The following is a 12,690-nucleotide window of genomic DNA, read 5'->3' as shown; positions in this document are numbered from 1 at the left end:
CTTAGTAATTCCTGATGTTCGTTTTACATTACAAAAATTTCGGTATCTACCGATCATAATAAAAGGAAATGTGACAATTGAACAATTTTAAAAAAAGCTTGGTAAGAAAATAATTTTCACCACAATTGAAAAGAAAAGGCATCTATAAATCCCATCATGTTACATTTTATCCCTTACTTTTTAGTTTAATTTCTACTTGGTTTTTATTATTCTCGATTGGACACCTTTTGTCCTATAATTTTTTAGTAAAAATAATAATAATAGATGAAATTTCAATTAAATTTAAAGGTAATTTTGAGATGAGTGAAAAAGTAATTTAGTTGTAATCAATTAATAGAAAAGTAGCATTGGTGGCTAAATTGTGGACGTAACTAGTGAAAGGGAAAAAAAAAAAAAAAAAGGAGCAATAGAAACAATGTATAGTGATGAATATATATGAATTCCTTCGTTTTCTTCCGACATGTATTTAATTTTGATCATATACATTCACAAGGGTTGCCTAATGTTCACGTGACACATTGGATTTTGAAGCCAACCTTAAATCAAACATATGCTACTGTTAATTTGTATATAAAAAAGAGAAAAAAAAAAAAAAAAAAAACAAACCATGAATGTACAATTATAAACTGCTACTTATTCCACTTTGAATTTCTACGTTTAATATTACTTCTCTAATTTCAAGCTAAGTATTAGTCATGGTTGCGCAATTTCCAAGTCTAACGGTACACTCCAATTTAACATTCTATTTTCAAAACATTAGTTTCAAGGTATATTTGATTATGATTAATTAATGCTCTCTTGTAAATTCAAATTTGCAACCATTTGAGGAGAAAGTTTTAAGGGTACAATTGGTTTTTATAATTTGCCTATGTTTTTTTTTTTTTTTTTTTTAAGTTTTATCGGAAAATGGTTGAGTCGATATTTTATCTTTAATACTCTTGTTTTCTAAATATGTTTGAATGTTAATATTAATACAAGATGTTTACTTATTTTAATAGTATGTTAAAACGGTGGCAGTAACTAATTAATTAATAAGCTATTTTTAGTTCAACAACATATGAAAGTGGGTGTAAAAATGTGTGTCCATTTATAATTTCTCTAATAACATATAGGTGACAACTAATTGAAAATATTTTCTAAATATGCCCCTCTGAATTCGAAATATACAAAATTGGTTTACCCTACTATTCTCAGCTAAGCAAAATATATATTTTATCAATTTCAGAATTAAATACCATCCAACTATAATTTTAATGATTAAAGAAAGCATCTCCAAAATGGAACCACCATTTAAGTTTATTTATTTCAATTTTAAGAAGAAAAAAAAAATCCATCTCTACCACCAATATTTTGTCCAAAAAGGCAGTGCTTATCCTGACCAAAACCAAACCCAAAGAGTCCACAAAATTTTCAACACACATATCACAAACTCAATAGGACAATAGTGAGAAGAAATCAAGTATAAATCAATTTAATCACAAGAAAAAGAAAAGAAAGATATATAATTGATGGAAAATGAAGATTTTTCTTTTTCTTTATATATATAAAAATATATATATATATATCATCATCATCATCATTTCTGATCTGTGATTACAGTGAAATCAAACGGCTGAGATTCACATCCATTCCAGTGGACCCCATACCTTTCCAATTATTACATCATCCATCTCTTTCTCTCTCCTATTTCCCCTTCTTTTCTTTTCTTTTCTTTTCTTTTCTTTTCTTGTATGAAATTACAAAATATTATTTTTCATATAACTTATATCTATTTTCTTTTTCTACAACATGAACAACAGCTGTGGATACCTTTGATCCTCTACAGCATAAATCACCATAACAACAACAATAATAATAATAATAAGTAAAAAATAAAAATAAAAAAAAAAGAAGAAGAAGAAGAAGAAGAAGAAGAAAGAGAGAGGATCAAACGACAAGTCGACGAAGGCCATGTGACGATGACGACGGAAGAAAAAAAAAAGGAAAAAGAAAAAAGAAAACCAATCAAGCGGATTCCTCGGGTGAGTGATTATTATTTTTCTCACTTTCCTTTTTTACCCTCGACTGTATTCCATAATACCCAACGTACCACTTCACGAATTTCCGGAGCCCCGTTGGTAGATCCGTAGTCGGTTTATACCCGAAATCCTTCAACGCTAAACTAACATTCGCATGAGTGAACGGAACGTCGCCGTTTCGTGGCATCGTTATTATGTGCTTTTTCGCCTTTGTATTCAACAGATTCTCCAGCACCGACACCAATTTCCCCACCGGCACCGGCGACGTATTCCCCAAATTATAAATCCTCAATTGCGCTGGACCTTTCTTCTTTCCGCCGCTCCCGGTTGACTTCTCCGCCGTATCCAACGCTCCTAAACACCCTTTCACAATATCATCGATGTACGTGAAATCACGCGCCACCTCCTTCGCGTCATGAGTTTTGTAGATATCGATTTGTTTTCCTTGGAGGATATCTTTCGTGAAAAAGAAATACGCCATGTCTGGCCTTCCCCATGGACCGTATACAGTGAAGAATCGGAGTCCGGTGAGTGAAAGTCCGTAGATATGATTATAAGTATGAGCGATTTCCTCGCCGGCTTTCTTCGTGGCGGCGTAGAGACTCGCGGGTTGGTCCGTACGGTGGAGTTCAGAGAAGGGATTTTCCGTGTTTAAGCCATAAACGGAACTGGAAGAAGCCCAAACAATTGCGGGTTGTGGATCGGCGGTTTTGGCAACTTCTAGAAGGTTCACGAATCCGGCAATGTTTGAATTGATATAAGATTGAGGGTTTTGCATAGCGTAACGAACACCGGCTTGAGCTGCCAGGTGGAGGATGTGGGTGAAAGGGACCACATCGAAAAGCTTAGAGAGCAATGCGGCGTCGTTTAGGTCTCCTTCTACGATGAAGATTTGGTGTTTTAAAAGAAGAGATTGGCGAGCTCGTTTCAATGAGGGATCGTAATAATTATTGAAATTATCCAATCCCAAAACGCCGTCGCCTCGTTTCTTTAAAGCCATGGAGCAATGGGAACCGACGAAACCGGCCGCACCGGTTACCAATACGGACATTCCATTGAGGCGACGAGGAGTGGAGGAGTGTCGAACTTGTTTCTCCCAAGCAGCGCCCCCGTGGTCACTGCCGCCGTAGAAGGCGGAGGAGAGGAAATTGCGGTGGGTGTGGAGGTGGTTTCCAGGAGAGGCGTTTTCGGCAGACAAGGGCGGGTAATTGAGGGTGAAAATGAAAACGAGAACTAAAGCGACGAGAAGGGTAGCGCGAAAAAGAAGCTTGGATGAAGCGTTTAAGAGTTTAGTGCTGTTGACTTTACGAAGATAACTGTTGTAGCGTTCGAGCTTGAGGGTTTTGCTGGTATCGGGCGGAGAGGCCATGGGAGACATGTCAAAAAACTAAAAACGAAGAAGAAGAGCTCTGAAGTAAAGAAGTAGAGCTCTGAAGCTGAGGGGTGGGTTGAGGAAATATTAATATAGCAATGTGAGAGAGAGAGAGAGAGAGAGAGAGTAGAAATGGATTTTTATTTTTTTTAAAAAAAAATAATTATAATTATCTTTTTTTTAAAAAAAAAAAGAAGAAACGAAAAAAAAAAAGAGGAGTTGGGAGGATGGTTAATTGGTGACAACTTTTGCATCTCCCTCTCTCTATCAATCTTCTTTGTTATTCTTACAGATGGAAAGTGGCATGTACCAGACCATTCCACAAATGCCCCTAAATTTCCTTTTTATTACTTTTATATATATATATATATATATATATATATATATTAAAAAAATTAGGCTTTTTATTATTATTATTATTTAAAAAAAAATTTAATTTGATCCTCAATTGTATGGTTAACGTGTCATTAAATATTTTAATAATTTTGATGTTTGGGCATGCCACCTAAGCATGTTACTTGTAAGGAACTAAATGTTTAAATTCTTTTAACCCTAAAGCATTTTGTTTTTTAATTCTAATGCCTTCCAGGTTTTGTTACTTTTACTTCATTTATAGGTTATTTTTAATTTCATCCTCAATTATATTTCTATTTTATTTCTTTTTTTTTTTATGTCTATATACACACTTAAACATGCTTATTAGAAGATATAAATTTTATTCATGAGTGGTGGTAAAATATCGTTTAAGTCACATATACGTGTCTTATTCAAATACATGTTAAGGTTGTTAGATTTTTCTTTACGTATAGTAAAATTTATATAATATATTAACCATAAATTTGAGAATTTCAAAAGAATAAAAAGTTGGAATCAATAATTTATCTAGAAACATAGTGTATATTATATATATTTGTGTATATTTGATCATTATCATTTAGAGTTTTAGCGTATAATACGTTTGAGAAGTTGGTGTGTAATTTACTATGCGTGTTTTCAAATGAATAAAGCAAATATATGTATTTAGAGTTTTGTTGTCTCTAACGATTAATATCGTATTTATGTTTACAATTTAGTTGTGTTGGTAGAACTATCAAACATCAAACAAAAAGTGAGATGAGTATCTTAGATAAATAGTCATGCGAAACTATGTTTTGAGGGAATGGCAGTAAGCCGATGTGATAATGAGTTGTTGGCAACGAGTATATCCTACAAATTGAGAGGAGTGAGAGAGTGAAAGTGTATGTGTGTGCAAGCATTTCGGAAGAGATGCATATCTATGTACCTTGTTTGTAGGAAGAATCGTAGAGGGCATGCAATCGCACATTGTTTAATCGACTAAACAAAAAGAATATTTTGGGATTCTAATTTACAACTATTATAACCTCCAACTAATTACAATATTATAACCTCCAACTAATTTACAACTATTATAACCTCTAACTAATTACAATATTATTACTCTCTCATTGCTATTGTGTTAATTTGATCATCACATCCTAAACATAGACTATCATAACCTACATATTACAGTAACTTATTCACGGCCTCAAATGCAACATTAATATTTAGGAATTAAATTTAAAATAAACATAAAAGTTAATCATTTATACGATTTCAAGTTTAATTCTTAGTAAATAAATGTGATGTATAGAGACTATATAAACCACTTTAATTTTGATGAATGAAATTAGAAAATTAAGAAAAAGGGTAGAGTTACAATTAATAAAAATAAAATACTTAGGAATTAAATTTAACAGATATTTAGGAATTAAATTTAAAATAAGCATAAAAGTTTATCCCTTATACAATTTCAATTTTAATTCTTAGTAAATAAATGTGATGTAAAACGGTAGAGTTATAATTAATAAAAGTAAAATACTAAATTTGATAGACCGGAAAGAAAAAATAAAAAATTAAACCTCAAAATTTAGAAGAATAGTGAATATAGAAGTGAATGAATGAATGGGGAGATGAAAGAAAAGGAAGAGATAAAAGGGGGAGTGAATTATCTATATCTATAATCTATAATCTATAATCTATAATCTATAATCTATAAGAAGCCAAAATAGTTGAAAAACATTTCTATATAACTTTACCCTTCACCATTTTAATTAATTACAATTATATCTCTTCTGATTTGAAATGAACATATAGTTGAAATTAAATACATTAAATTAAACAATTATTATTTATTATTATTATTGTAAAATGATTCGAAAGAAAAAACATTTAAAGTAAAATAGGTAAACAATTGACATAGTAATTGTGACCGTATTGTTTTGTTATAAATTGAGATTTAACTTATAAAATACAAACGTCTAATAATTAATATGGTCCAAAATTAATAAATAAATACAAAATTCTTGGACATTTTCTCACCTTGTGGGTCAATCCTATCTTTTATTTATTTAATATGAAGATTGAAAGATGAAATTGAAGTTTGAAATTTGAAGATAAAAGATAAAAATTGCAATCATTAATTTTTGTTTCTTAATTTTCACTTTGCATGTTGAGTATGCTTTCTAATTTTTTAAAATTTAATGGTTGATAATACTTTTTCTCCCTTTTTGTTTATTAAAGTATTTCAAAATGTACATTAGTTGATTGAAGTTTCAAAATCCTTTGTTATAAGAATAACTCAAATGTAGTTTTATTACTTCATTTACAAATATTTCAAAAATATTCTTTAATAATAAACTTTAAAATTAAATTACAGTATGAAATCAGGTTATTAACTCCAAAAGAACTATAGAACTATTAATAGACTAAGGGAGTGAGAACAAAAAACAATCTTTAAATATTTTTCTAAAAAAAAATGATAAGTTCTATATGTTTTTTAATTTATGTTGAAAACAACAAAATGTACATAAAATTCATAAAAACAAAAAAAAAAAAAAAAAGAAGTGATTTTAATAAATCTATAAAGATTAATGCAATAGAATGTGAAAATTATAATTAATTAATTAATTAATTAAATTAAATTAGAACATAACGAATCTTTTGCATGTCAAATGTTTTTATAATTTTGTTTTTCATTTCAATAGCTCTGAGGTTTTATATTACATGTGATTGTAAGGTTTTATTTTAAGAAAATACTAACATTAAAGACTCTAATGAGAGATAATTAATAAACTAATTAATAATTAAGACTTGATACGATAAAACTAAAAAGAATGTAGTCGATGAATTAAAATAATACATATCTCATTAATTATGTTTCTACTGCTATATTAAAAAAAATCATTTAATTAAATTATATATAAACCAAACTAATTAATGAGATGTGTAAATTTTAAAATTTTAGCATATTTTTATTATTATTAATAACGATGATTGTTAATATTATATTTTTAGATTTACACTAGCATATTTAAATAAAATAGATTTATTGACTTTATGATACGTAGTGGTTTATAGTAAATGAAATATATATTGTATTCTAATAGAAAAATAAAGTAAAAAATACAATGCATAGTAAAGTCATTAAAGAAAAGTATATTATTAAAAAAAAAGATTAAATGATTTGATATATAATGAATAATGAAATAAATATTAATAATATTTTGTCCAAGTTAATAATTAAAAAAAAAAAAGTAATTAAAAATTAAAGCGGTGAAAAGAAAAGAGAGGTTGTTTTTAGGGTAAGAAATGGCATATTGTTGAATTAAATTAAATAGGTTAGAAGAAATGGAAACCACTGTCCAACCGCACGTGATGGACAGGTGTCCACATATGAACTCCTATTAGCTCTACCGTTTATAACTTTATATCCACAACCCACAACCCACAACCCACAACCCACAACCCACAACCCACCTCTCTATTTATTTTATTTTATTTTTCCTTTCCTTTCTTTAAATAAATTCCTATTTCCTTTTTTTTTTTAAATAAAAATAAAATAAATACGAATATATATATACATATATTAGAACTAACAAAATAAATAAATAAATAAATAAATAAGAGAGTGGGAAAAGGTTTTTAAAGTCAAAGGAGTAAAAGGCAAAAACGCGTTTTTTGTTTATTTATTCCTCCTAATTTTATTATAACTAAAGAAATTATTATTTTATTTATTTTGTCGGATAGTTTGAGAAAGCCACTTCAGTATTCAAAGCTCAATGTTGAATTTCATTCTCCAAACACCCCCAATCCATAGTATTAGTATTCCTATTCATTCAATCACCTTTTTCTTCTCTCTTATTATTTTGGAATCAATTCAATTCTTTATCTCTATCCATTTTGTTGGGTCTACAAAATTTTTAATTTTAACACTACTTCTTTCACATCTAACCATTCACAATTTTTTATTATCTTCAACAAACAATGTCTTTTTTTACTAAATCATAACCTACGCCTATTATATATTAATTAATTCCCTATATCTTTTTCTTTTTCTCTTTTTTTTTTCTCGTTCGATAATATAAAATTAATCTCAAATATCTTTAAAGTTAACACATATCTTATAATGGATTAATGTCTCTTTCACTTTACAATCATATTGGATGCCTTAACTTGTAAAAATAAGGTTGTTTTTCCTTTATTAAACATATATACATATATGGAATTATTAGAAAAATGAGAGAATATTCAAAATTCTCAATCACCCTTAATTTTATTAATTGTTATTTACTAATTTAGTTGTTAGGGCCTCCCTATTGCAATTTTTACGAGTGCATGAAATTTAACGAAAAAAAAAAAATATCAAGGTAAAATGTCAAAAATAGAATATTTGACAAAACAAGTATAATAACTTTGTCTTGGTTGAGTGTAAATAGTTTCTCAATTTTTTTATTTTGAAAAAAATTCTTTAATTAATAAATAAAATATTTAATATTTTATTTTGATTACGAAATATTGTTTCTCTATATGATGTTTTTTAGTTATGTTGGAGCTACGTAAATCTAAGCTCACTGAATTATTTCATTTTTTATGTCACAAATTATACGTACTTAGATCACATAAAATAAAAAAGGATGCATAATCCCAACAAGTTAAATTGTACATTCGAGAAACTTCTATAGTTGAATCTAAGTTAATGCATCAACCCGATATAAAAATAGATAATAGTTGCAATAGAACATGCCGCAAAAACTAAAGGGATTCACTGCTAAATATAATATTTTTTGTATTACCACCAACTTGCGATAACAAAATGCAATCTCATTATATATTTACGCAACACAAATTCACACAAACAAAAAAAAAAAAAAAAAATCATATATTTACTATTTTGTAACCATGCATTTTAAATTTATGAAAACAACAAACCTAACCTTAAACATAAGCCCAATAACATTTTTCTTTAACTAGTTTAATAGGGCTATTTTCAATAACATGTGGGTTTTTAATTATTAATCATTTGGTTTCAATCTAATTTGTGTTCCATAGTTCAATTTCATTTGTAAAAGAAAGTGATTTGGTTAGAAAACTAATATATATATAGAAAATTGTTGAAACAGGGTCAATGTCGAAAATAATAGAAAATAGGAGCAAAAAATGAATAATTTTTGTCAAAGTTTAGTATATAATTAATCCACATTTCCTTGTTTTGGCATTAGTAGCGTCGGTGGTCAAAAAAAGATGAGCTGGAAATCAGAAACATCCCAATTTCTCAATTCAATTTTAACAGCTAAGGCCAAAATACATAACGATAATATTATAGTTAAATAAAAATACAAAAATGAAATGAAATGTCCTAAAATTTGTACTTTAGGAATCCAATAATAATATTTCCACAAGAATGAATTTGGATTGGCAAAATGTGAGTGGGCCAGGGTTTTTGGTTATCTTAGCTTTCTCCATATACAAAACCAAATTAGCTAGGGTTCACAAATTCATATCTTTGTCTCAATAAAATTTGAGTCTTATACATATGCATCACATGCAAATTCTTCCCCACTTGTTTTCCTTATGGAGATTTTTTTTTATATATCAAACCCTAGTTGGATTGGCTTGATTTGGTAGTCCAATTATGTCAAAGGGAGATTACATATTGGGTTTTATGGCCTTTTTTTTCCCTCTGTTTTTCTTAATTAATAAGAATAAACTTGTGTGTATTCATCCATCTTAAACTTAGGTAAAATGTTAAAATAGAATTGCAATCATTGAGAGGTTTTAAATGCTCAACTACGTTACATTCATTGTTTTTGAAAAACCATCATGTAGATTCCATGAATTCTTTAATGAACATCAATGATGCCTTATTGATTCACAAAATTTCTCTCAAAAGCTAAATAACTAAATTAAGCCTACATTTCTCATCCTACACTTAACTACCATTTTCATTTGTTTACTTCAACTCCATATGCTTTCAACTCTCCCATTTCAACTTCATACTTTCAACACTAAATTTTTATGATTCATTCAAAATTTTTGGACTAAAACTGAAAGTTTCAGAAGTATTAAAAAGAAAAAAAAATTTAAACAAATTTCAAAATATAGGATAAAATAGTTTTTTAACCTAAAATGAAGTATGAAATTTATTAGCTTTAAAAAATAATAGTACAAAATGGTACGCTTACTCCCAAGTTGCTAAGAGAGTTTTAAGAAATAAGACACAAAATCATCCACCATTTGCATTAAAGTTGAAGTCTTATAAAGTCCAAAATTTAGACCTTAATCCTTTTCAGTTCAATAAAACTATGGAGCTGGATTGGAGTATGACATCTGAAATGATAATTAATTCTTAAGCCTCCCTTTCAATTTTTTTCGTTTTTCAAAATTAAGTTTTTAACATATACGATTTTTACCATCAATTTTCTTTCTTTTTATATACTTTTTACTAATAGTTTAAAAATTCAAGCAAAATTTTGAAAACTAAAAAAAGAAGTAGTTTTTAGAGACTTGTTTTTGTTTTTAAAATTTTGTCAAAATTTTAATCATCGTACTTAAGAAAGATGCAAATTTTTATAAGAAATAAGGAGAAAAAAATATAATATATCAAGTGTGTATTAGGTGTGTATCAAGTGTAGATCAAGAAATATCAAGTATATATCAAGTATATCCAAAAAGTATCAGGTGTATCAAGGAATATTAAATGTATCAAGTGTGTATCAGATGTATATAAAATGTATATCATTTTATATTTCCTATAGGTGAGTGAGGTTTTACCTAATAAATTTGTGTACCATAAACATAATTATTATAATTTGTTTTGTTTTGGTTTTTTTTTTTTTTTTTTGAAAGTGCCCCTTTATTCAGGGGAAGTGAATTAATAATTAAAGCTTAACATTGTAAGCTAAGTTATGAATAAGAATTAATTATAGAGATGACACAATGGAGAGTAGGGTACTCAGTACATCTTTTTCCTTTATTTATTTATCTATCAAGTACAAGTACACATTTTCATTTTTCACCCTTCTTAGATAATAGAACTTTTATTATTTGTCCTTTACCATATTATCCATTTTTAGGAGTTCAAAATAAATTTGTGAGATGAACTAATAAAGGAATCAGACTCTTATCCATCTTATATACTATTTATTTTTTTTATAACGCATATAAAATAATTAATAATTAATCAACTCACTTTTGTACCAAAATAAAAAAGAGATAAAAAAATATAATATAATATCTAAAATAAATAAATAACTAAAATATAAAATAATTAAAATGAAAAATGAAAATGGATGGATGGTATATATTACTTATAGGCAATTTTTCTATTTTTTTTATCGGAGGACTTTACCTATATAAAAAAAGTAAAAAACGGTAAAAAGTTCAAAGATAAATTTATCATTAAACTAACTAATAGTTTTTTTATATAGTATAGAAGTTTGTAAAATATGTATATTATATAAAGAGCATGAAGTTGAGAACACCCATATGCCTTAACTAAATTTTGTCCTTGATCACATGAACACTAATAATATATAATTTTGAAACACATGATGAACATTGAAGTAATATGGGTACGATATATGACTAATTGACACTCAACTAGACACCCCACAACTCAAAACAATTTATTAATTTAAGTAGTTGTTTTGTTAGTTGGTGTCGAGTCATATTGGTGGAAGAAAAATTTTACTATATATGTTAAATAAATTTGAATATAAACTTTAATTTTTGCATAAATTTAAGGTTGATTAAGAAATTTGATTTATAATTTAGTACAAAATATCTGAAATACTTTTTTTTTTTTACGACTTTTGAATAAATATTTATCGAAAGTGACAATCTTTTTTCAAGTTTGAGATTAAGATCATGAAATATACTTCACTAAGTTTGGGGTGCGATTTCATGAAGTTAAATATTTTAGCCTAAAAATGGATACAAAAGTCAACGAGTAGTTTTGGGCTAAATTTTGATTTATAAAAAATGTATACAACTGGGAAAAATCATTTAAAATATTGAGTAAACAATTGAAGGTTGAGGGATATTTCATTATATTTTGAAATTTTGTTTATTTGTCCAAACATATATATAAATATATATGTATGTATGAATGTACGTATATACTTATTTTGTAATGACAAATAAATCCAGTGAGTAGCATCAATAAAAAAAATAATAATAAGATTTTAATAATAATAATAAGACTTGACGTGAAATTAAATATTTAATATCAATAAATTGGAGTGTTAAATAATGATAGGAATAATAAAGCATCATGTGATGATATAATGAAGTAATTAAAATCTTAAAATATTTTAAAAATGTGGTGTTGTTATAAGTGATTCCAGCCGACCATGTCCCCTCCATACGAAATAAATAAAATAAACGATAATGGCATTTAGGAAATACATGTAAATATCAAGCCTATTAATTGTCATCTATATTCATGTTTTCAAATAAAGTTCAATTATCCTTTTTTTTTCCTTCTCTTTTCTTTCTTTAAGAAAAATATTAGTTTAGTTTTGTGTAATTTGCCAATAAAAACAAAGGAAATTCATTAGTTTTTAAAACTATTCTGAATGTTAATTTATGATTACTCTTATTTGAAATAAATCTATCCTCTAATTAACCATCTATTATTATTGATAAAGTTAAATATAGTTACATTAGTTTATACCGAGAGAGGTGTGTTGACGGATTGGATAGGTTGGATTGAGGAGTGTTTTGGGACCAACTAGAATTTTCGAGTTTGGTTGGATTGACTATCCGAATGATCCAAAAAAAGATTTTCAATTTCAAGTTGGGGTTGAGTTTGAGTTATCGAATTATATAGTTTTTTTTTTCGTTCCTAATTTTTGTTCAATATAGAAACATTATAACACCATATCCATAAACCCACATATCTAATAACATCCAAAAAGTACAACGTTAATACAATGATACTTAACAAAGTTCTTGAACATT

General features: G+C 27.5%; 1 protein-coding gene across 1 annotated transcript; it reads right to left on the bottom strand.

Annotated features, from left to right (window-relative positions):
- Nucleotides 1–1,505: 1,505 nt before the first annotated feature.
- Nucleotides 1,506–3,629, bottom strand: LOC103496951 (UDP-glucuronate 4-epimerase 6). Its single transcript, XM_008458999.3, has one exon. It carries the CDS (start codon nucleotides 3,394–3,396, stop codon nucleotides 2,005–2,007), a length of 1,392 nt encoding a protein of 463 aa, XP_008457221.2. The 5' UTR covers nucleotides 3,397–3,629; the 3' UTR covers nucleotides 1,506–2,004.
- Between the last annotated feature and the right edge of the window lie 9,061 nt (nucleotides 3,630–12,690).

This window comes from Cucumis melo, chromosome 5 (genome assembly GCF_025177605.1).
Source record: "Cucumis melo cultivar AY chromosome 5, USDA_Cmelo_AY_1.0, whole genome shotgun sequence".
Lineage (NCBI taxonomy): Eukaryota > Viridiplantae > Streptophyta > Magnoliopsida > Cucurbitales > Cucurbitaceae > Cucumis > Cucumis melo.
This window is presented reverse-complemented; position numbering and strand designations above follow the sequence as displayed.